Here is a 26,120-nt window from a genome sequence, read left to right on the forward strand (position 1 = left end):
TCTGTCATGTCTGACAAGTATTGAAACGTAATCTTCTTGCCTTACCTTGATCCCAAGCACTGACCCTTTCTGTTTTTTCATTATTTCAGACAGTTTCAGGGTCACACAGATGGGGCAAGCTGCATTGATATTTCCAATGATGGGACCCGGCTGTGGACAGGAGGGCTGGATAATACAGTACGATGCTGGGATCTGCGAGAGGGTCGTCAACTACAACAGCATGATTTCACCTCTCAGGTAGGTAAATGAACAACAAGAGTACAGGACCTTGGAATGAGAGTTACAAATTTATGAGAACAGCAGTGGACCATAAGATACAAGGCTTACATGTATTTTTAGAAAAACAGAAACATGAGTGTAGCATTTGGAACCACTGCAGTAGAAAAAGTCCTTGAAAGCAGAACTGAATGAACCATTTCACATGTATATACTGGGAATAGCAGTGGAGAATCTAGTGGCATTAGGAAAGAAAACTGTGATAAGAAGACACTCTGTGCTGCAAAAGACAACGCAGAGTTGAAGTCAGTACAGTGGCTATAAGAACTAGCTGTCAAGCGTACTAGTAAATACTTGAGAGAATGGAGCTGAACCAGTATCAAAACAGGGCTGCATATAGCATCATTGGAGCAGACGTCTCAGCTGGGTGCAGTTTGCCTGACAATTTCTAAAAGCAGGGAAAGCTTGAAACTACTACAAAATTGTTGTACCAGTGCTGGAATAACATTACAGTGTATGGCTAGTGATAGTAATGTGACAGTAAGATAGGGGTAGGACTTAGGCCAGAAATTCCCTGCCAAGAACATGACATGGCAGCAGTACTCTAGTAGGCAAGAACACCAGACCTGGAACAGAATATGGTGTCAGTGTTGTTAAAAAGTCATAAAGCATAGGTAAATTGAAGCACAGTAGTCACCAAATAAAACTGGAATAGCGGTTAGCAGTTGAACCAGACCAAGATGATCAGTGCTGGATCTGTAATAGTATACAGCTTGGTACATTATATAACATGAGAATATGAAAAAATGCTAGGTGGTGAAGCTGTGTTTGCTTTGAATTTCAATGGAAGGCATAAGATGATACTCCAAGAATTCAAGATGTTTATTTTCAACTTTTACTGTCACCCCCAACAAACACACCAAACTAAACCTCAACAATTCTGGTCTGGTATCAAACTGTTGCACCCAGGTCGCTGTATTACACCCACCCCCTCAGGCTCCAATCTCAGCAGCCCTATCCACATTGCCAATTCTTTTAACACTTTCTTCACAGACACCATTCGATCTTTGGCCAAAGAGTTATCTCCTGACACTACATCTGCTTCTAATTTTATCCCTAACAGCCCCCCATTATTTCAGTTCAAACCAGTTCCTACATCCCTTATCTGCACACTTATTCAGAAACTTAAACCCATGACCCTCTCTGCAGATCTACTACCTGCAGAATACTTGCAAAAAAACTCCAAAGCCATAGCCTACCCCCATATCCATTCTCATTAACAGAACTATTTCAGAAGGAACTGTTCCATCAATCTGGAAAATCTCACGTCATCCCCCTGTACAAAGGTGAGAATTCCAAAGATTTTTCTAACTGTAGGCCTATAGCCATACTATCCCCACTAGCAAAAATCATGGAGAAGTGCATTCATAAGCAACTATTAAACCACCTACTGGAAAACAACCTACTAGCTACCTGCCAACATGGCTTCAGACCATTTCATAGCATCTCCTCTGCTCTCTTATCCTTCACTGACTGCATTAATAAATATCGTAATAATAATACTTTATCCTCAGCCCTCTTCACTGATCTTTCAAAAGCCTTCGACATGGTTAATCACCAACTACTCATAAACACACTTAGAAACTTCTCACTGGATCCACTTGCTATACAATGGTTCCAATCCTATTTAAATAACAAGCAACAGGCTGTATTATGGGAGAATAACCTGTCTTCCCATCTCCCAATTACCCTTGGCATCCCTCAAGGCTCCATATTGGGTCCTCTCCTCTTTTCTATTTTTACTAACGACCTACACTCTGTATTATCTCAAGCTACCTGTGTCCAATATGCAGATGATTCCACATTCATATGCTCAGCCTCTTCACTATCACAACTTCAGTTCCTAACCCAAGATGTGTTTAGCACAGTAGAAAACTGGCTTCTTCACCGTTGTCTCATCCTCAACCCAAACTAAACAAAAATGCTATTTACTCCCACATGCAGAGCCACTCCACTGCATTTCACTGTTACATCTAGCAATGGTGCTATAATTACTCCTGATTCTACCACAAAACTACTTGGAGTACTAATCAATAACAACCTCACCTTTGAACCCCATATTAACTACACTATAAAAATAGTAAAGAAGAAAGTAGGTTCCCTCTACAGGTTCAAACCATTTCTGACTCCACTAGCCAGGACCACTATTGCCCGTACCCACTTAATCTCAACCCTACTATATGCTTCCCCTATCTATACAAAACTATGCAAAAGCAATATGAACAAGCTAGCCAGTTCCTACAATAATATTGCTAGATTCAACCAACTAACTATTGCCCATAAGATACTGCATCATCCTACAAAATACTCCAATACTCACTAACTTAATCTCCCCCTACATTAACCTGAAGACCCTGCACCCATCTAATAAATTACTGGTAAACACAAGTAAAACCAACAATCTGGCTGGAGACTCTATTCTCTAACACAGTGGGTAAAACCTGGAACTCCCTCCCAAATTACCTAACCTCCCTACCCCTCAACTACCCTATTTAAAACCAAAGTCAAACCATACCTTAAATTCCACTGGCTGTGCCCCTGTGCAAACCCAGACTAAGTACCTCCCTTGTCACTAGACACTAATCTTCTCATCCACATAAACTCAATGATCTTTTACTAACAATATAGTGTGTTTAACTTGTTTAGTTTAATAGTGCTCTATTTCACATACCTTATATATTGTATGTATAGCCATACCCAATTTGCAAGTATGATTGTGTTTTTTTTTTACTTACTCACAAGCTCAAATGTAATGTACTATTATTACTTGCCAAATCATGGTAATGTACCTATGTATTTGTTATTCTATTCTGAAGTGTGGAGCTTTTCTCCCCGGGCCTCCACTGAAAATGGACATAAATGAAGTTGGACCAGCCTGGTCAACAAATGTAAAATAAATACATTTTTAAGGATTACTGCTTGCAGGTATGCTTAATGACAGATGAGAATTAGCAACAGCTGAATGTCCACCTAACTAGCTAGTCTTTCAAAGATTCAGACATCCCCTGACAGAAAATATTTTTTTCCTTGGATAAAAATGTCAAAAAAGATGCACTTTTTTCCTTAGATTTAGTCTTCTTGATGATTTTTTTTAAAACATACCCTGAAAAACATCACCAGGACATGTATATGTGGCAGAGAGATTATGCTGAAGGATTACTTGTTTTTATACCTTTTCTGTCTTAGAGAAGCTCGCCCATTGTTTTCTTGTGAGCCGTGTGCACTTTTAAAGCTGAAAACCTTGTGCTGTAGAGCCAGGAACCTCAGTGCCTTTATCACACTACAGAAGATTCTGGCCATAAGCCAAGAAGTACAAATCCCTTCCTTTTCAGGAATGATCTTCTAGCAACTCCAGTAAGCGCTAATCTAGTCACCTTCATAAAGTACAGAAACGTGGATTGATGGTAATGAGTCTGTGGGCAAGGTGTATGTGGCCCTGGGGACCATCTCAGCTTCACAAGAGCCTGTGGACACTAGTTCCAGTGAGGTGCAGCTTTCTCTGTAGTCAGTTCCTGGACCTGATTCTCTTATTTCCACAGCTATCGGTGTCCCTTTTGGAGGTTGACAGTGGCATGGTAATTTTAATATCTTCCCAATCAAAGGCAAATATTCCAGATAGATGCTAGTTCTCAGGCACCTACAGAAAGCCATTTAAAAAACAGGCCACTGAAGAATGCTCTCCCTCCTTGGATTTACTGGCAGTTTATATTCATGATCTCATTGTTATGGGGTCAGGATGCTGTCATTTGGGTCTAGTTTGACTTAACATTAGTTATCCTGCACAGTCTACCTTGGACAGTTTGCAGTATAGACTGATACATGATACATTTAATTCTAATATATAGCTTTTAATATGCTATCTTCTGGGTTGCACCAGCTTGGAAAAAAGTGTTTCCCTTTTCTTTTCTTTGAGGTGGTGCAGACTTAAAGGTAATGCATTTAGAGACAATTTAGTGGTGGGTAGAGTTTTTCCTTACATTAGAAGGTGCAGGGGGAATCCCCTGCAAAAGTGCAGTTCAGTTATATTGTTTTTTTTTTTAGTACTTACGGACATGATTGGCTGGCACAAACTAATGTAAAATAAATAAAGTTAGGCTTTAGTAATCCATTATTGTTAATTATTCACTGTTGCACAGTTGTGCAGACTGCTACATGATTTTTTGATATTCTGTATGCACTAGTTTAATTACATGTATTGTTACTGTTACTGCCTTGGAGCTTTTCTCCCTGGGCCTCTGCTGAAAACTGGCTCCTGGCCCAGTCAGACATTACCCAGTTAACACATGTAATTAATAAATAAATAAATCTTCAGTAAAATGTCAAATTGGGAACTAAGCCAACCATAGTTCCTACCATGTTTCAGGAATTTGTGGTTAATATTGTCAGTAGATCCCCAAAGCCAAACTCTTAGCAACCTTCCCCTAGAAATTCAGGCAGGTTTTACATGGAAGAGGGGAAGTCCAAGAAGCTCTTAAAAAAACCCTGCAGCTGAACCAACTAGTTCCCTTAGAAAGTATCCAGAGGATCTAAACTGGCTTCTGCTAGAATACTCTTGTTAACGCTAAAGTAAGGTAATGGATAGATCTGATCCAAAAAAAGACATGTTGTGCTCCCTGAGCATAAGAGTTATAACCATACAGGTAGGTATTTTGAGACAGATAGAGGACATGGTTGGAGAAGTAAAAGATGCAGCCTTAAAAGCTATTGAAGTTCTGTCAAGCTGCAAAAAAAAGTTGGTAAACATGCTGTTTGGCATGGATGATTGAGTCAGTAGCCATGCTAAGATGGTGTGTTTTGGTACAATTATTTGGAGGCACACCTGGATGAGAATTTAGCCTTTTCCAAAAGATATTAAGTGGCAGCTTCTAAATGCCCCACAGACAAATTCCTGTTACTTTTCCTCATCTGAACAAATTTAAAAAATATATTAACTATGCAGACCCTGCTCTTATATTATCAGAATCCCTGTTGGCCACCCTGAATTTGAAGGTGGTTTGTATTCACAGTCTTAAGAAGATCCCTTGGGTTCCTGTCAGAGAGCCAGCATTTATAATTTACCTTCTTATCTTTTGGACTTCCAACTGTTCTCATGATGCTCACCAAATGCTTAACTCATGTTTTGCTCATTTCAGGCTCAAAGCGCATTCATATTAACCTTTGCCTCCATTACTTAGATGAATGCCTGATTCAGGCCCTTATTTAGTAGGAGCTAGGCATGGCTGTAGAATATACTATTTCTTGTTTATTCAAACTGAGCATTTCATTGAATTACCTTAAACTGAGTGCCAGCCTTCTCACAGGAAGGCCTTTCTCATGACAGTCTAAACCAGACAAAGAACAATTGCCGTCTTCTATGATAAAATTATTTGCTGAATCCCCTCTTTTCAGAAAAGCAGGAAGGATCTATGCAATTGCAATAGACATACTGAAGGTACTGGGATAAATGTCAAGTCTGTGTTCATATGGTCCATTTTGCCACGTTTCATAGGAAGAAACCTACATCTACTGGTAAAAGGTATTGCCAATCATTCCTGTTGCCCAGAAGGGGTAAGGTGGTGGAAGGCCAGGTATTAACAAACCTTAGCATAACCTTTATGCTGTTAATGATACTAACACTTGAAAACAGATGGACCAGATGTTGCCTCTGAAGGTCACACGGGAATCCTGAAGACTCGGGGAAAACTTGCATTTTTAGATCAGAAAGAAGCACATTGGTGTAAAAGAAATATTACCTTTGACATATCCACTCTAAATGTTCAGAATGTTTTGAAAAAGAGTACTGAGAATTAACACCGGTAACACCATAGATTTGTAGTACATCAGCAAACAAGAGGGGAATACATTACTACCAGCTTGTGTGCTATCTGTCAGAGCTCTCTACCTCAAGCCTGTATTTCTGTAGAATGGAATGCTCTAGCAGACAAGTTAAGTCATTCCTGTTCAAACTAGCCAGTAAAGTTCAGGTTGGACCCACTGGTTTTCCATAATTTGGCTTTTCAGTGGGGGGCTCTGGAGGTTGATTTATTTGCAACCTATCTGAACCGTCATCTCAGTCTGTTCTGAGTACCCATTGCAAGGCAGCCGAGATAGCGGGGTGCCTTTAGCCCCTACACTGAAACAAACAATATATGTTACCCTGCACCCCCCCACCCACCCTTACTACCTTCCAGGGCAGCGGAAGACAAATCTCATCTCATCTCATCTTAATAGTCCTCTTTTGGTTAAACTGCTCCTTATTCTTCCAATTGTTAAAGGTGAGCAGGGAAGAGCCACAAGTCCTTTCAAGCCCCTGCACATTATTGACCAAAAGGGAGGAACTTTGGTACCTCCAGACTTCAGAAAAAAAGAAGTTATGTCCTTACCATAACGTTCCATGTGGAGTGTTCATCTCGCCTTTGTTCTTACACATGGGTGTCGGAGCCGATCCTTGGCTCCGAGTCGGCCGCTTAGCAAAGCTATGCATCTAGGAGAAGCTCGAGACCAACCTACCTCCCACAATTCCCTCTGCCTGTACCTCAGATCTAGTTTGCAAACAAACCCAGATCCAGCAATAACACAGGCTATGAGTATAAGAGAATACATAAATATACAAAGGACCAGACACTAGCTCAAGCCAGTAGGAACAACAGAGAGACCACTAGTGGGAGACAAACAGACCAGACTTCTAAATCCGTACGTTCTTCCAGATCCAAGGGTGGGAGGATGGGGATGTAAGAACAAAGGCGAGATGAACACTCCACATGGAACGTTATGGTAAGGACATAACTTCTTTATGTGAGAGTGTTCAATCTCACCATTTGTTCTTACACATGGGTAGCGTCCCTAGCTCCGTTACCCTGAGTGACTCACGGAAGAACGTTCCTGAGCACAGTGGAACCAAAAGATGCTCTATCCCTGGAAGTCCTGTCAACTTTATAATGAGTGATGAATGTATGTGGTTTAGACCAAGTGGCAGCTGCACAAATAGTATCCAATGGTAGACGAGCTGCATGAGCTAGAGATGTGGAAACTGACCTAGTAGAATGTCCCTTTGGTTTGGTGGGCAAAATCTGATTTGAAGCAGAATAAACGAAAGTTATACAATCAGTTAGCCATTTAGAAAGTGTGCACTTCGTTACTGCCATGCCCTTTTTGTTGTCCGCAAAAGCTATAAAGAGTTGGTCCGCTTTTCTATGGTCCTTAGTTCTATCCAGGTAGAATCTAAGTTGTCTGTGAACATCCAGTTTGTGCAGCATATATTCCAGCTTGTTGGAGTGGTTTTTGAAAAATGTAGGAAGCTCAATGGATTGATTAATGTTGTTAACTGAACAAACCTTAGGAAGGAAGGAATGGTTGGTGCGTAAAGATACCCTGTCAGGGTGAAAAATTAAATATGGATGCTTGATGGAAAGTGCCTGAAGTTCTGATACTCGTCTGGCTGAAGTGATAGCTACTAGGAAAAGAGTTTTCCAGGACAAGAACTTTAAGGAACAGGAAGAAGCTGGTTTAAAGGGCAGTAAAATTAGTTGGGACAAGAGCAAATTTAGATTCCAAGGAGCTGTAGGTAACCTAACTGTTGGTCTGAGATGAAAAGACCCTTTCATGAAGGCTTTACAAAGCCTATGAGCCATAATGGGAGCTCCGTTTTCTCCTACATGAAAGTTAGAAATAGCGGCCAACTGAACTTTCAAAGTGGCAGTAGATGCTCCTTGATGAAATAGCATGGACATGAACTCCACAATCTTGTTCAGAGGGGCTACTAAGGGATCCAAGTGCTGTGTAGTCGCCCAGTAGACGAAGCGTTTCCACTTACTGGTGTAGATTTTGGTAGTGGAAGCCTTGTGAGAGGCGACCAGAATGTCCTGAACCGCCGGAGAGAGATCATCAGACCTGGCTAAGATGGGAAGCGGAGCAGCCAAGCTGCTAACTTGAGGGATAGGAGCGACGGGTGAGGAGCTCCTGACGAATGAGTCAGCAAGTCTGGCACTGGGTCCAGAATCCAGGGCTCCCGCATTTGGTGGGCTTGAAGAAAGGGGAACCAAATCTGTCGAGGCCAGAATGGGGCAATGAGAATTATAGTCCTCTCCTGGTCCTTGGCTTTCTGAAGAAATTTCGGGATCAGTGGTATAGGAGGGAAGGCGTACAGGAGACCCGGGGGCCAATCGTGAATCAGAGCGTCCCTGGGGACATCCCCTGGAGGGGGTAAATGGGCAAAGTAGCTTCTGCACTTGGTGTTCATTGGAGACGCAAACAGATCGCAGCAAGGCTGGCCCCATTTGCGGAAAATCCTTTCCGCCACTTTCTGATTGAGGGACCACTCGTGAAGTAACAGGATGGCTCTGCTCAACCTGTCCGCTATGACGTTGGATAGCCCCGGGATGTGCGTTGCTATTAGAAAGCGACCCGTGGATTCTGCCCATTGCCAAATTCTCATGGCCTCTCTGCACAACTGGTAAGACTTGGTTCCTCCTTCTTTGTTTATGTACCAGACTATGGACATGTTGTCCGTCTGTACTGCAATGGTCCCTAGAGGTAGAAGGGGGGAGAAGTGTTGCAACGCTAGGAACACTGCCCTCATCTCTAGAACATTTATGTGCAGGTTGTACTCTAAGCTGGACCATTCGCCTTGGACTGTCTGTCCCTGAAAGATGCCCCCCCACCCTATCAGGGAAACATCCGTGGTCACTGTGGCTGTTGGTTTGGGTAACACAAACGGCTGGCCGCTGAAGAAGTTGTGATTCTGTAACCACCAAGACAGGTGTGCTTTGCAGGTATTCGTTATGTGAATCTCGTGTGTCAGGGGTAACTGCTGGAATGACCACTGTGCGAACAGCAGCCACTGGAGAACTCTCATGTGTAGCCTCCCCATGGGAACTGCAATGAGGGAAGCTGACATGAGCCCTAAGACTTTCAGGACTAGATTGGCTGGGGACTTTTTGGACAATAGTAGACGAGATACGTGATCTTGCAGGGAAGCTATTCTTGTGAGGGGCAGTTTTAGTAGCATAGAACGGGTATCTAGATCTGCGCCTATAAATGAAATATGTTGCGAGGGCTGTAATGCAGATTTTTTGAAATTCATCGAAATCCCTAGCTGAGCACAAAGGCTGATTGTGTAGTCCCTGGCCTGTATCAGTTGACGCTCGGTGGTGGCAGTAAGGAGCCAGTCGTCCAGATACGGAAACACCCGGAATCCTAGGCGTCTCAAGTGAGACGCTACCACTGCCATGCATTTGGTGAAAACCCTGGGGGCTGAGGTTAGACCAAAGGGCAGGGCCCGAAACTGAAAGTGGCTGGCTCCCAGCCGGAAGCGCAGGTGATCTCTGGACACTCTGGCCATTTTGATGTGGTAGTAGGCGTCCCTGAGATCTATTGAGCACATCCAGTCGTCCTTCTGCAAAAACGGAAGGATCGATTGAAGCGTGACCATCCGGAACTTTTCTTTCTTCACAAATGTATTGAGAGTGCTTAGGTCCAGAATTGGCCTCCAGTCCCCTGTCTTTTTTGGAACTAAAAAGAACCTTGAGTAAGTTCCGGATCCTCTTTGGTCCGCCGGGACTGGTTGGATGACTCTTTTTTTCTAGCAGCTTTGAGATTTCTATAGCTGCAGGATGTTCTTCATCTCACATTGCTGCAGTCCTTACACTTGGGTAGTCCGCTGTCCTCGGTCGGCCCGAATATCAAAGTATAAGGCTGACGTCGGTCAAGGCGCATTAGACTGACATCAGGACGTCAGGGTACAAATGCGCATGACCGACGTCATATCCTCAGTCTTTTTTGCCGCATGGTCCGATGCAGAAGCAGCGTTGCAAGTGCCGTTCGGCGTTCTGAAATTTTCAATTCGGAGTTTCAGACCCGAGTCAAAGTTGGCTAAGTACCCGTTGGGAATATTTTAGTTTTTTCTTGCCTCAGTGGTTTACCGGATGTCAGAAAAAGTGAATAACTGTATTTCTTGTGGGAAACAGATACCGCATAGAGATTATCATTCTTTGTGTATTCCTTGTTTGGGGCCTGAGCACGACGTTGTTGGGTGTCGCTTTTGTGCTAGGTTTAATAAGCGCACTATTAAGCGAAGGTTAGATTGTGCCAGGTTAGTCTTCGGAAAGCGGTGCAATTATAATATGCCGTCGGATGCTCCGACGCCCGCTTCTTCGAAGAAGCGCAAAGACAAAGCAGCTAAGCCCAGACAAGAAGAGTCATCCGTACCAGACGCCGGTTCTTTGGAGGTGTCGGTGGAACTGGGGGTTCCGCCGGAGGATGTTCTTCATTCCACATTGCTGCAGTCCTAACTATTGGGTAGTCCGCTGTCCAGTCGGCCCGAATACCAAAGTATATGGCTGACGTCGGTCAGGGCGCATTAGACTGACGTCAGTACGTCAGGGTACTAATGCGCATGACCGACGTCATATCCTCAGTCTTTTTTGCCGCATGGTCCGATGCAGAAGCAGTTTTGCGAGTGCAGGTTGGCGTTCTGAAATTTTCTGAAGTCGGAGTTTCAGACCGAATCAAAGTTGGCTAAGTACCCGTTGGGAACATTTTGTTTTTCTTGCCTCAGTATTTAACCGGATGTCAGAAAAGTGAATAACTGTATTTCTTGTGGGAAACAGATACCTCATAGGGATTATCATACCTTGTGTATACCTTGTTTGGGGCCTGAGCACGACGTTGTTGGATGCCGCTCTTGTGCTAGATTTAACAAACGCACTATTAAGAGAAGGTTAGACTGTGCCAGGTTAGTGTTTGGGAAGCGTTGTAATTATAAAATGCCGTCGGATGCTCCGACGCCCGCTTCGTCCAAAAAGCGCAAGGACAAAACAGCGAAGCCTAGGGTTGATGAACCGGCAGTCCCGGATGTCGGTTCTTTAGAAGGCTCAGTGGAGCCAGAGGTTTTGCCAGGAGTTTCTTTGGAGTCTCAGGCAGAGACTTCACTGTTACAGGATGTGCCTTCTCAGGAGGTAGGCCAGGCTGAGGGGGCTTCTCAGGTAACTGTTCTTCCTTCTCTTCCCAAGGTTGTTAAAGCCTCTCCTTCTGTTTCCAAAACTTCTTTGAGAGGTAGGCCAAGTTTAGCTGCAGTGGGGGCTTCTCCTAGCACTTCAGGTTCTGTGCCTAAGAAACATATGCTTAAAATGGCAGAAGATTTGATTACTATGATTAGAGGTTCTATGCCCCCTCCTGATAAGAGGCCTAGGGTGGAACCTGAGTTTGAGAGTTTTGAACAGTGTTCAGAGGCTTCTGAGTCTTCTGCGGAAGACTTGCAGGAGTATCCTCCTTATTCTGATTCTGATGTGGATGATTCCACTCCTACAGCTTCTCCTCCTGAGGATTTCTCATTTTCAGAGACTCTGCATTCCATGAGGGAGCACTTTAAATGGGAAGGCCAAGATTACTCTGATTCCAGGAAAAGGCTTAGGGAATTCTTGTTTTTACCCCAGCATAGGCCCTTAGCTATACCTCCTGTGTTGAATGTGGTGGAAGATGTTTTTGCTGAGGCTTCCCTGAACCCTGATTCTTTGCCTCCTGCTCCTGTTAAACCTGATAGGTACTATAGGGTGCCTGAAGCTCATAAGTATCTTTTAAGAGTCCTAGGGCAGACCCGAAACTGTTTCTCAGGGACCTAAAGGTGTTAAGGCCTCTGTTGTTAAAAACCCTGTTCCCACTGATAAAGAGGCAAGGGCTTTGGATAGATGGGGAAAGAAAGTGTATACTTCTTCCACTTTAGCCATGAGGGCGTTGAATTGTCAGTTTCACATGCTAAAATATCAAAATTATCTCCTTTCACAATTGAAATCTAAGGTGGATGCTTTGGCGGAAGGTATTGAGTGTAAAGAGTTGCTGGATTTAGTTCATGTGTCTGAACAAGTGGGTAAGCATTCTTTGCAATGTGGTTTTGATGCTGTACAGGCCTCCTCGAGGGTGGCTGCCACTAGTTCTGTTCTTCGCAGGCATGCCTGGTTGAGGGATCAGAATTTAGCTGAGCATGTTAAGACAAGGATTTTGGATGCTCCTTTACAGTCTGATGTGTTGTTTGGTTCGCCTGTGGAAGCAGTTTTAAAGAAAATGGAGGACAAAGCTAAGTCTATGCAAACTGTTAAAGATTTTTTGCAGGTGCAGCCACCGAAGTTTAGTAGAAATTGGCCTACTAAGGGATGGACATATCCTGCTTATGATTCCCAGTCTAGGGGCTAGACGGGGTAGGGGCAGAGCTCAAGGTTCTTTTAGGCCTAGAACAGGGAGTTCACCTGCTCAGACTTCTGGTGAGGGCAGGGGTCAGTCCTTTCATAAACAGACCCAATGACCTGCCTTTTCAGCTGCCAGTAGATTCTCGTCTGGCAGCTCCTTTGGGAGGAAGACTGTCTCTTTTCAAAGAAAATTGGGATTTAATTACTCAAGACAGATGGGTGTTGGATATCATTCACCACGGTTACAGGTTTTATTTCCATACATTGCCCCCTTTCAAAGGCATGCCCGACGTTCCTCCTCCACAAAGGAAAGAGGCTCACAAGCAAATTTCTCTGTTACTCCAAATAAGGGCCATTCAGCCAGTCCCTGTATCAGAAAGGGGCCTAGGATTTTATTCTCGCCTGTTCCTAGTACCAAAGAAGGGGAACACGTGGAGACCAATTTTGGATTTATCTATCCTCAACACTTATCTGGACATTCCCAAGTTCAAGATGTTGACGTTACAACAGCTTTTACCTCTGCTGGGCAAAGATCACTGGATGGTAACTTTAGATCTCAAGGAAGCTTACCTTCATGTGCCTATAAGACTAAGTTGCAGGAAGTATCTGCGTTTCGAGCTGGAAATTCTCATTATCAGTTCTCTGCATTGCCCTTTGGCTTATCTACTGCGCCCAGAGTATTCACAAAGGTTCTGGCTCCAGTGATAGCTTACTTCAGACTAAAAGGAATTCAAATCTATCCTTACTTGGGCGACTGCCTGATTCTGGCTCAAGAAAAGGAAGACCTTCTACAGCATCTGGAATATGTTATAGCAGTGCTAAGATGCCTAGGGTATTCTGTGAACGAAATAAAGTCCAGTCTAGTACCCTCTCAAGACATGTGCTTTCTGGGTGTGAGACTGAATACAGCAGCCCAGATGGCCTTTTTAACCCCGGACAAACAAAAGAGTCTATCCCTTTACTTCCATCAACTATCTCATCAGTCCGTGCTGACTGCAAGGACAGTCCTTCAAGCATTAGGGTTCATGGCATCTTGTATTCTGGTGCTTCCCAATGCCAAACTGCATATGAGGAAGCTGCAATGGTATCTCAAAAATGTATGGACACAGCACTGCCAGGATTTGGACACTGTCATTCAAATAATACCTTGCCTTCAAAAAATATTTTTGTGGTGGGCTCAGGAATGTCACCTAAACAAGGGACTCTCTGTGACCCGGCCAGAGGCGAGTCAGATTTTAACGACAGATGCCTCGGACATTGCTTGGGGAGCTCATCTAAATGGAAAGTGGATACAAGACAAGTGGCCTGCCAGACTACAGCATCTACATATCAACATGAAGGAGATGTTAGCAGTCCAGTTTGCATTAATGGCTTTCAAGGAGTTACTTCTTCCAGGGCAGGTGTTGATTCTAACAGACAACACAACTGTCATGTGGTACATCAACAAACAAGGGGAACACATTCTTATCCTCTATGCAGGCAAGCAATGATTTTATGGGAGACTGCTCAGCTTGCAACTAACTCTTCAGGCAAGGTTTCTGCCGAGCACAGAACTCCTTAGCAGATGTGTTAAGCAGACAAATCATGGATCCCCACAGTGGAAACTGGATCTTCATGTATTTTAGAAATTGACAGTGTCATAGGGAACTCCAGACATAGATCTGTTCGCTTCTCCACTAAACCACCAGCTGCCAAAGTTTTGCACAAAGGGGTTTCATCACACAGCTTGGAAAGTGGATGCTCTGTCTTTCAGTTGGAAAAATCTTCATGTGTATGCCTTTCCACCTCTGCCTCTTCTTCCAAAGGTGCTCTTAAAGGTCAGACAAGACAAGCCAAGGATGATTTTAATAGCTCCAGATTGGCCTCGCAACACTGGTACCCACTACTAAGGAGTCTGGTAAGGAAGCCTCCATGGCCTTTACCTTTGATTCCACATCTGTTATCTCAGAAGGACGGTCATCTGCTCAATGTCAAGCTTCACTCTCTTCATCTAACAGCCTGGCATATTCTGTGTTGAAACACAGCAGGTCTCAACTTCCTCAACAAGTTTTAAATGTGATTATGGAAGCTAGAAGACCTAGTACAAGGAAAGTGTACGAGAAAAATGGAAGAGATTTTTATTTTGGAGTACTGCAAAGAATTTGGAGATTTCTGAGCCTAATTTGAGTGTGGCTCTTCAATATCTTACTGAGTTATTGGACAAAGGTTTGTCCTTCTCTTCCATTAAGATTCATGCTGCAGCAATTTCAGCTCACTATGATTGTGACCCACCATTGTTTTCGCATCCTTTGTTCAAGCAGTTTCTTAGAGGGGCAAAGAATATAAGACCCCCACGTAGAGCTCCTACTCCTGCTTGGGATCTCAATTTTGTGTTGGAAAAACTTACTCTACAACCTTTTGAGCCTGCGGCTACTGCTGAATTGAAATACTTGTCATGGAAGACTGCTTTTCTGTTGGCTATTACTTCTGCAAGAAGGGTGTCTGAGTTGCAGGCCCTTATGGCAGTAGAGCCCTTTTGATTTTCCATAAGGATAGGGTATCATTACGCACTAATCCTTCCTTTATGCCTAAGGTGGTTTCTAGTGTGGCTTTAAACCAAACTATTCATTTGCCTACTTTTTATGCAGACCCCCAAAATAAAGGGGAAAAGATTTTGCACACTTTAGATGTACATAGGCAATTGCGTTATTATTTAAGCAGGACTAAGGATTTTAGGCAGTCTCAGCAGTTGTTTGTTTCTTTTGCTTTGAGTTCAAGAGGGCAAGCCTGTGTCAAAACAAACTATTTCTAGGTGGATTGGGTTTTGCATTGCATTTTGTTATTCCCATCATGGCAAGGAGATTCCAGCTGGGATTAGGCCTCATTCCACTAGGGCTACTGCCACCTCAACAGCATTTCTAAGGGGGGTGGCAACTAAGGATATTTTGGAGGCAGCTACTTGGAGTTCAGTGCATACTTTCTCTAAGCATTATCACCTTCCTCTCTACTCTAAGTCTAGGGCTGGTTTTGCCACAGCTATTTTGCAAGGCATGTTGTCAGTTCCTGCTTCCTTATGATTTGCCAGCCTCCCTTACCTCTGCTTTGGAATTCTACCCAATAGTTAGGACTGCAGCAATGTGGAATGAAGAACATAGTACAGTTTTGTACCTACCATAAATGTAGATGTTCGAGGATCCACATTGCTGCAGTCCAATTTACCCTCCCTCCTTCCCCTCTGTGTTTAGGGGTGGTTGTGTAGGTGAGGTTATATGCTGATCATTTTGTATATATTGTACATATTTTTGGTGCAGGTATATTGGGCCTTGTCTTTTTAGGGTCTTCTGACATCTGGGGCAAGAAAAGACTGAGGATATGACGTCGGTCATGCGCATTAGTACCCTGACGTACTGACGTCAGTCTAATGCGCCCTGACCGACGTCAGCCATATACTTTGGTATTCGGGCCGACTGGACAGCGGACTACCCAATAGTTAGGACTGCAGCAATGTGGATCCTCGAACATCTACATTTATGGTAGGTACAAAACTGTACTTTTCTCTGGAGTCCCAGGGGGAGACTTTGTTATTGCAGGATGTGGCCTCTCAGGAGGCAGGTCAGGCTGAAGGGGCTTCTCAGGTTACTGTACTCCCCTCCCTTCCTAGGGTGGTTAGGCCCTCTCCTTCTGTTTCCAAGGCTTCTCCCAGAGGCAGGCCAGGTTTAGCTTCTGTTGGTGTCACTCCTAGTTCATCAGGATCTGTGCCCAAGAAGCACATGCTTAAAATGGCAGAAGATTTAATTACTTTAATTAGAGGTTCTTTGCCCCCTCCTGATAAGAGGCCTAGGGTGGAACCAGAGTTGGGGAGTTTTGAGCAGGCTTCGATGTTTCAGAGTCTTGACTGAAGACTTGCAGGAGTATTCTCCTTATTCTGATTCTGATGTGGATGATTCTACTCCTTCTGCTTCTCCTCCAGAGGATTTTTCTTTTTCAGAGACTCTTCATTCCATGAGGGAACATTTTAAGTGGGAAGGTCAGGACTTCTCTGATTCCAGGAAAAGGCTTAGGGAATTTTTGTTTTTGCCCCAGCATAGGCCTTTGGCTATACCTCCTGTTCTGGATGTTGTGGAAGATGTGTTTGCAGAGGCTGCTCTTAATCCTGATTCTTTGCCTCCTGCTCCTGTTAAACCGGATAGGTATTACAGGGTGCCTGAAGCTCATAAATATCTTTTTAAGAGTCCTAGGGCGGACCCAGAAACTGTTAGTCAAGGGCCTAAGGGTGTCAAGGCTTCTGTTGTAAAAAATCCGGTTCCTCCAGATAAAGAGGCCAGGGCTTTGGATAGATGGGGAAAGAAAGTCTATACTTCTTCCACCTTAGCTATGAGGGCTTTGAATTGCCAGTTTCACATGTTGAAATACCAAAACTATCTACTTTCTCAATTGAAGTCTAAGGTAGATGCTCTGGCGGAAGGTATTGAGTGTAAGGAATTACAGGATTTGGTACATGTTTCTGAACAGGTGGGTAAGCATTCTTTGCAATGTGGTTTTGATGCTGGACAGGCCTCGTCTAGGGTGACTGCCACTGGGTCAGTTCTTCGCAGGCACGCCTGGCTGAGGGATCAGAATTTATCTGACCATGTTAAGACAAGGATTTTAGATGCTCCTTTACAGTCTGATGTGTTGTTTGGTTCACCTGTGGAGGCAGTCTTAAAGAAAATGGAAGACAAGGCTAAGTCTATGCAGACTGTTAAAGATTTTTTGCAGGTTCAGCCTCCGAAGTTTAGTAGGAATTGGCCTACCAAGGGGTGGACGTATCCTTCTTATGATTCCCAGTCTAGGGGTAGATCTAGACGTGGTAGGGGCAGAGCTCAGGGCTCTTTCAGGCCTAGAACAGGGAGTTCACCTGCACAGTCTTCGGGTGAGGGCAGGGGTCAGTCCTTTCGTAAACAGGCCCAATGACCTACCTTTTCAGCTGCCAGAGCTTTCTGCCTGGCAGCACCTTTGGGAGGAAGGTTGGCACTTTTCAAGGAAAATTGGAGTTTAATTACCCAAGACAGATGGGTATTGGATATCATACACAAAGGTTACAGGTTTTATTTCCATACCTTGCCTCCTTTCAAAGGCATGCCAGACGTTCCTCCTCCACAAAGAATAGAGGCTCACAAACAAATTTCTCTGCTACTTCAAATAGGGGCCATACAGCCGGTCCCTCTGCCAGAAGTGGGCCTAGGATTTTATTCTCGCCTGTTCCTAGTACCAAAGAAGGGGAACACGTGGAGACCAATTTTGGATTTATCTATCCTCAACACTTATCTGGACATTCCCAAGTTCAAAATGTTGACGTTACAACAGCTTTTACCTCTGCTGGGCAAAGATCACTGGATGGTAACTCTGGATCTCAAGGAGGCATACCTTCATGTTCCTATCAGACTAAGTTGCAGGAAGTATCTGCGTTTTCGGGCTGGGACTTCTCATTATCAGTTCTCTGCATTGCCCTTTGGCTTATCTACTGCCCAGAGTGTTTACGAAAGTTCTGGCTCCAGTGATAGCTTTCTTCAGGCTAAAAGGAATACAGATTTATCCTTATTTGGACGATTGCCTGATTCTGGCTCAAGAAAGGGACGAACTTTTTCATCATCTGCAATATGTGATAGCAGTGCTAAGATGCCTGGGGTATTCTGTGAACGAAATAAAGTCCAGTCTAGTACCCTCTCAGGACATGTGCTTTCTGGGTGTAAGACTGAATACAGCATCCCAGATGGCCTTTTGACCCCGGACAAACAAAAGAATCTTTCCCTTTACTTCCATCAATTGTCTCATCAGTCCAGGCTGACTGCAAAGACAGTCCTTCAAGCCTTGGGGTTCATGGCATCTTGTATTCTGGTGCTTCCCAATGCCAAACTGCATATGAGGAAGCTGCAATGGTATCTCAAAAATGTATGGACACAGCACTGCCAGGATATGGACACTGTCATTCAGATAATACCTTGCATTCAAAAGGAATTTTTGTGGTGGGCTCAGGAATGTCACCTAAACAAGGGACTCTCTGTGACCCAGCCAGAGGCGAGTCAGATTCTAACGACAGATGCCTCAGACAAAGCTTGCGGAGCTCATCTAAATGGAAAGTGGATACAAGACACGTGGCCTGCCAGACTACAACATCTACATATCAACTTGAAGGAGATGTTAGCAGTCCAATTTGCATTAATAGCTTTCAAGGATTTACTTCTTCCAGGGCAGGTGTTGATTCTAACAGACAACACAACTGTCATGTGGTACATCAACAAGCAAGGGGAACACATTCTTATCCTCTATGCAGGCAAGCAATGATTTTGTGGGAGACTGCTCTCAGTTTACAGCTACATCTTCAGGCAAGGTTTCTGCCGAGCACAGAACTCCTTAGCAGATGCGTTGAGCAGGCAATTATGGATCCCCACGGTGGAAATTGGATCCTCATGTATTTCAGAAATTGACAGTGTCATGGGGAACTCCAGACATAGATCTGTTCGCTTCTCCACTAAACTACCAGCTGCCAAAGTTTTGCACAAAAAGGTTTCATCCCACAGCCTGGAAAGTGGATGCTCTTTCTTTCAATTGGAGCAATCTTCATGTGTATGCCTTTCCACCTCTGCCTCTCCTCCCAAAGGTACTCCTAAAGGTCAGACAGGACAAGCCAAGGATGATTTTAATAGCTCCAGATTGGCCTCGACAGCATTGGTACCCTTTAATGAGAAGTCTGGTACGGGAGCCTCCATGGCCTTTGCCTTCGATTCCACACCTGCTGTCTCAGGAGAACAGTCATTTACTCAATGTCAAACTTCACTCTCTTCACCTAACAGCCTGGCATATTCTGTTTTGAACCCTGGAGGGTCTCGACTTCCACAGCAAGTTTTGAATGTTATTTTGGAAGCCAGAAGGCCTAGTACAAGGAAAGTGTACGCAGATAAATGGAAGAGATTTTTATTTTGGTGTGCAGCAAAGGAATTTGATGTTTCTGAGCCTAATTTAAGTGTGGCTCTTCAATATCTTACTGAGTTACTGGACAAAGGTTTGTCCTTTTCTTCTATTAAGGTTCATGCTGCAGCAATTTCAGCTCACTATGACTGTGACCCACCATTGTTTTCTCATCCTTTGTTCAAGCAATTTCTTAGAGGGGCAAAGAATATAAGACCCCACGAGAGCTCCTACTCCTGCTTGGGATCTCAATTTTGTGTTGGAGAAACTCACTCTACAACCTTTTGAGCCTGCAGCTACTGCCGAGTTGAAATATTTATCATGGAAGACTGCTTTTTTGTTGGCCATTACCTCTGCAAGAAGGGTTTCTGAATTACAGGCCCTTATGTCAGTTGAGCCTTTCTTGATTTTTCATAAGGATAGGGTATCTTTGCGTACTAATCCTTCCTTTATGCCTAAAGTGGTTTCTAGTGTGGCTTTAAACCAAACTATTCATTTGCCTACTTTTTATGCAAATCCTCAAAATAAAGGGGAAAAGATTTTGCACACTTTAGATGTACACAGGCAGTTGCGATATTATTTGAGCATAACTAAAGGGTTCAGGCAGTCTCAGCAGTTATTTGTCTCTTTTGCTTTGAGTTCTCAGGGCAAGCCTGTGTCAAAACAAACTATTTCTAAGTGGATTGGGTTTTGCATTGCTTTCTGTTATTCCCATCATGGTAAGGAGATTCCAGCTGGGATTAGGCCTCATTCCACTAGGGCTACTGCCACTTCGACAGCTTTTTTAAGGGGGGTGGCAACTAAGGATATTTTGGAGGCAGCTACTTGGAGTTCAGTGCATACTTTCTCTAAGCATTATCACCTTCCACTTTACTCTAAATCTAGGGCTGGTTTTGCCACTGCTATTTTACAGGGCATTTTGGCAGCCCCTGCTGCTTTATAGTTTTGCCATCCTCCCTTACCTCTGCTTTGGGATTCTACCCAAGTGTAAGGACTGCAGCAATGTGAGATGAAGAACATAGTACAGTTTTGTACCTACCATAAATGTAGATGTTCGAAGATCCACATTGCTGCAGTCCAATTTACCCTCCCTCCTTCCCCTCTGTAGTTAGAGGCGGTTGTGTGGGTTGGGTTGTAAATATTGTATTTATTGTATATATTGTACATATTATTAGTGCAAGGGTGGTTGGTTGGTTGTTTGCTGTCTTTTGGTTTTGACCTTTCTTTTGGGGTCTTCTGACATCTGGGGCAAGAAAAGACTGAGGATATGACGTCGGTCATGCGCATTTGTACCGTGACGTCCTGATGTCAGTCTAATGCGCCTTGACCGACGTCAGCCTTATACTTTGATATTCGGGCCGAACGAGGACAGCGGACTACCCAAGTGTAAGGACTGCAGCAATGTGGATCTTCGAACATCTACATTTATGGTAGGTACAAAACTGTACTTTTTCGCAGATGGGGTGGTACATCTGGGAATCTTTTTTGTGGTAATGGGGGAAATACAAAGAGAATTTTGTAACCTCTGGTAATAATGCTTTTTACCCAATTGTCTGAAGTAAGGCTTTGCCAGGCCTGAGGGTATAAAGCTAACCGACCCCCAACTGCCTCCAGAGCAGGACAGTCGGGCCTCCTCTCAGGAGTGCTGGAAAGGCTTCCCAGGGAATGGTATCCCTGTCACCTTGGTTCTGCGGACCCCCTCTGCCGCCAGGGTGGCGTCTTCCACCTCTGCCCCCCCCTCTGCCTCTGGAGGGGGCATCACCCTGTGTGCCTGGGAAAGAACCGTGGGGTTTACGAAACAACATCTTTCCACCTCGTTGCCCTTTGGGGTACGGTCTGGATGGGGTGGAAAAACGGACTCCGACAGCAGAGAGAGTCTTTCCCTCCTGCTCACACTGGGTTAGGGTCTCCTTTACTTTGGGGCCAAAAAGAGTGGCACCATCAAAGGGGGCGTTAGTAAAGGAAGACTTGAAGGCTTCCGCAAAGGAGCACAGCCGCATCCAGGATTTTCTATGAAGAGCAATCGCTGAAGCTGCAGCCCTACTCGACCCCTCGGCCGCATACGAGATGAGCCTCATGGACGAGTTCACTATGGATGTAAGGGTGTTGAGTTGTGCTGTCACTTTGTCCGAGACAGCAGCATCTGTATTACCCTGGAGGGTATCTCCCAACTCTTTGACTAGATCCCTCTGTAATCGTGTAAAATGCGTCAAGTAGTTCAATGATCGCATAGAGAAAGTCGTTGAACTGAAAATGCGCTTCCCATATCTGTCCATGGTCCTCGAGTCTCTGTTAGGGGGATGGACAGACGAGGAAGATTCGGACATCTCCTTTTTAGTGGCTGCAGCCACCACCATAGCGTCAAAATTCGATGCGATCGATTGCAGCGGCAAACTAGATCTGAGGTACAGGCAGAGGGAATTGTGGGAGGTAGGTTGGTCTCGAGCTTTTCCTAGATGCATAGCTTTGCTAAGCGGCCGACTCGGAGCCGAGGATCGGCTCCGACACCCATGTGTAAGAACAAACGGCGAGATTGAACACTCTCACATCTTAAATTAACATTCTAGAGGCCAGGACCTTGGCCCCAAGCTGAGACTCCCTCATACCTGAGGTGCTGCTTATACTACAAGAAGCCAGGAAAGCAGTGACTAGAAAATCCTTTATGGCAAAATGAAAGAATTTCTTCTCTTAGTGTCACTGTTATGGTCTTCAGCCAGAGGCTGCCTCAGCATTGGGTGATTTGAGTTACGTGATGACATTGTATGTTGGAATGATATACGCTTTTGTTAAAGTATATTTCTCTGCCATTTCATCTTTCCTGCCCACGGACACCCTTTGACTTTCACTTCACGGTTAATGTCTGAAAGGGATTCTCTTTTTGGGACACCCAAGAAAACTAGTTCCACCATTTTGGGATCTGAATTTTAAAACTTAAAAAGTTGATATTGTCTGTCTTTGAACCAGCCAGTACATCTGCTTTAATTTTGGTCCTGGAAAGCATTTTTGTAGTGGCAGTAATATCTGATCATAGAATTCCTGTGTCACGAGGCCTGATTGTATAAAATGATTTTACACAGTGTTCCACAAAGGTAAATACTAATTATCTTTTATGCCTAAAGTAGTCTCAGAGTAAACCATGAGATAACTCATTCAGCTGCCACTGCTATTCCTACACCTCAGAACAAGTGGTAGGGGTTTGGCACAATCTTGAAATGTTTCAGTCAAACAGACAGCACTTTGTTTCCTTTAAACCAGAAGGGCAGTACTGATCAATATCCAAGCAGTGTCCCTCTAAATAGCTGGCTTATTGTATTGTTTTTTGTTATGTCTATCATGACAAAAGTCTGAGGGACAATTCAAGGATCAAGCAGCAGGTACTTCAGCAGCTTTTTGCAGTAATGCCTCAAGTCAGAATTTCTGCAAGAGAGCCACAAGTTTTATTCCAGAATTGAAGCAGGTTTTCCCACTGTAGTTTTGCAGGGAATGCAGGGTTTCCCACCCTAACTCTTTCATAGTTTACACTGCTTTAGTAATCCTTATGTCTGTGTTGAATCCTACTGCAGCCCCCCACCTAGATAGGTGTTAAGTTTTATGATTTTGTTTTTGGTTGCTAGCGTGGCCTACTGTTTGTTTGCCCTAGGAAAATTCCACTGAAAAGTTTGGTCGCTGATTAGGAACTTAGATGAATAGGTATTCACTGATGTGGAATTTGACAAAGTGATATAGACACGCACCTACCAATAGCATAGAAAACTGTAGTCAAATGACCCAATGTAGTAGAAATCTCACTGTGGACACAAGACACCTTCTTATAGGTTCATAGGTTCATACTAGGCCATCTGCCCTGAGGCAATTATAAGCCTAGCCCGATTCTGTATGGCTTAACCACCCCTTGATTTGAGTATACTGTGCCCTTTTTAAGGTTTAGTTTACTGTGCCTCTGTCTAATAGTGACACGGGAGTAATCCCTGGACAAACCTACGATCCCCCATCCACCTATCGAGATTCTTCTTGAAGAGATTCAGTGAGGTGCTCTGCCTCACATGAGTTCTCCATCTGGTAAATAGCCTAATACACAGACTAAGGTTATCATTGAGAAGGCAAATCCTCCACCATTTAACCTATAAAATGAGCATGTGCAGTGAGAACCACTCATAGTCAGGCCATGGCTGTTACCGTGTAACAGGTCTAGGAAGCACAAAATCTGGACATGAATACACAGAATGCCTGATAACAGCGGTATTGTAATCTGACTTGTGCATCTGAACCAATGCACTGGATGCCTTCTAAAAGGTAGCAAAGATACTTGTTGGGACACCAGAATCCCCTTCACAAAAAAAAAAAAAACTAAAGGCAGTGTAGACTCCTTTCCTTTTTCTGACTGGTGTCCTGCCAATGTTCTTGACATAGAAAAGACCAACTCCATCTGATAACCTCCAAACTCTGAAGTTTGGTCAGATGGGCAGACATCTACTTTATTATATATATATGAGGAATAATACTGCAGCAGTTATACTTGTATTTGAATGTGTACTTTTATGGTGTATTGTTTGCATAACTGTACTTTTTATGCAGTTTACTTCTACAAAATAGAGGTCATGTCACATACAAAGTCACTAGATGGGTGAGCAGTGATAGTTTGATTGACTGCGTTGTTAATTGTTCTAAAGTGGAGGATGTTTAAGTGCTGGATTTATTTTGCAGATTTTCTCATTGGGTTACTGTCCATCTGGAGAGTGGTTGGCAGTGGGCATGGAAAGCAGCAACGTGGAAGTCTTGCACATTTCCAAACCAGAAAAGTACCAGCTGCATCTACATGAGAGCTGCGTTCTTTCCCTGAAGTTTGCTTCATGCGGTAAGGACCCAAGAGCATTACCACTGGGAAAGATGCTTTACACATGTTGCTGTTTTTGTAGGATGCATGTGTGTTATGGTTTGCATTGAAAAAACAGAGTGAGTTTTGTCCATATGTGAGTGAGAAGTAATCCCATTTAAGATGACTTCATTCTGCATTCTCAGTTTTCATCCTCTTGGGAAGTTGTCACTGTTCTTGTTCCTGCAAATTGAAATATCCATGTTTGGGCCGTGCCCAAATGTTTGTTCCAAAGCAGAAACTTTCATGTCATAGTTCATGACACTTACAGCTGTGCAGTGAAATTTACATAGAGGAGTGTTTCCTTTCTCTAAAGTGGCAAGACTTCAGAGTATGACTATAAATACGGGAGCCTGGAGGCTTCCTCTCCCTGCAGGATTTTCTTATAACTTATTCTTTAAATGATTTTAATTCATAGCTATACGTACATTTAACTGTTGTACTGAATTTTCTGCTTTGGTTGACTAAATTTTGAGCTACTGTTGTGAGGAGGTGTCCAAAAAAACAGTTGGAGAAGACCAACTGCCAGCTGCATGTGCACATGTACAACATGTGCCAAGACTTTAAACATTCTATCAAATGTAGTGTGTTTAGTAAGTTCTTGCAGGCTGGACTTGTCCAGCCAAGTCACAAACAAGGAGTGTGCAGTTTAGACCTGAAGCTGTTGTTTGCTGACCTCTTCCTTGAGAATTCTGCATTTTTTTGAGAGAGGCTATTAAGGAGCAGACAGAGGATTGCTGACCATCTGTGCCTGAGTCGTTGCCCATGATATTTCCCCTTAATCTGGACAGGTTATAGTAAGTTCATCTGCTTCTCTTCACGTCTTGACTTTAAGAAATCTGTCCCTGGCAGTGCTTTGTGTCTGACAACTTCTGGAGTATCCTAGGGATTACGAGGTTTCTTCACTTTACCATGTTTATTCTACTTGTCTGTCTGCAGTAATAGCAGTGCTTGGTCCATGTTTAGATAGTACGGTTTGTTGTATGCAGTTTATAGTACCACAAAATTGTTCACTACTTTCTACTTATTAATGGGTTTGATGCTATACCTGAGGATTTAGTCTGTTTGTGTTACCTGTCCCTTTCTGCTTTTTCTGGCAGTGAATCTTTTAGGCATTGTTTCCTTGTGACTAGTGGCGCTGTTCAGGTCTGTCACTCCTACTGCTAGTTTAATTCACTCTTTGCCTGTATCACTGCCCTGTCCAGTTTTAACTATTTCACAGCTGCTACTTGTGCTTTTACAGCAAGGCTATTTGGCCATTCAGCAATAATGATGGATGGTGGAGCTGATGTTTGTATGGAACTGCATCCAGGTTTGATATTTGCCTTTGCAGCATCTGGACTCCAGATCTCTAATATACTCCAATCCAATGTCTTATTTAACAAGTAGGATAAATACATGTGCTGTGATTACATCATCAATTCCTTTTCTATCTTCTAGTCTGTGCTGCTCAGTTTGGTCTATGCAACCCTAATTACTAGCTGTATCTTGGTACCAGTCTTAGCTGATTTCTGAGAGTGGGACATCCAACCAGAACCACTGAGAGATTTCAGTCCATATTGCAGTACAGGTGAACTTGGTTTAAGTAGTGGACCTGGCACTCAAGGAACTGGCTGACAGATTAAGGATTGCACAGATTGTGGGCCTGCTTAATACTTAAAGGGGAATGTGTATTCTTTAAATCATAGGGGATTATCCAATGTATTTTGGCTGTGACTGCATTATGACTGCACATATAACAGTTATATAAGCATCCAGGTAGTAAAGGACTGGAGTTGTGTGCATTTTATTTCTCTCTTGAAAAAAGAACCAGAACACAAACTCCATTTTCAGCCATAAAGTTAGAAATAATTATAACATCATACTTCAAACATCTTGCAACAGGA

General features: G+C 43.6%; 1 protein-coding gene across 1 annotated transcript in view; it reads left to right on the forward strand.

Annotated features, from left to right (window-relative positions):
* Nucleotides 1–26,120, forward strand: part of LOC122787175 (transducin-like enhancer protein 1) — a gene marked incomplete in the record, with an annotated part of 508,503 nt that overhangs the window by 357,761 nt on the left and 124,622 nt on the right. Inside the window, 2 exon segments of the mRNA XM_044053753.1 lie at nucleotides 90–237; nucleotides 24,066–24,216. Coding sequence (XP_043909688.1) covers nucleotides 90–237; nucleotides 24,066–24,216 — 299 coding nt within the window.

Source organism: Protopterus annectens, chromosome 13.part0 (genome assembly GCF_019279795.1).
Source record: "Protopterus annectens isolate FY-2018-M chromosome 13.part0, PAN1.0, whole genome shotgun sequence".
Taxonomy (NCBI): domain Eukaryota; kingdom Metazoa; phylum Chordata; order Ceratodontiformes; family Protopteridae; genus Protopterus; species Protopterus annectens.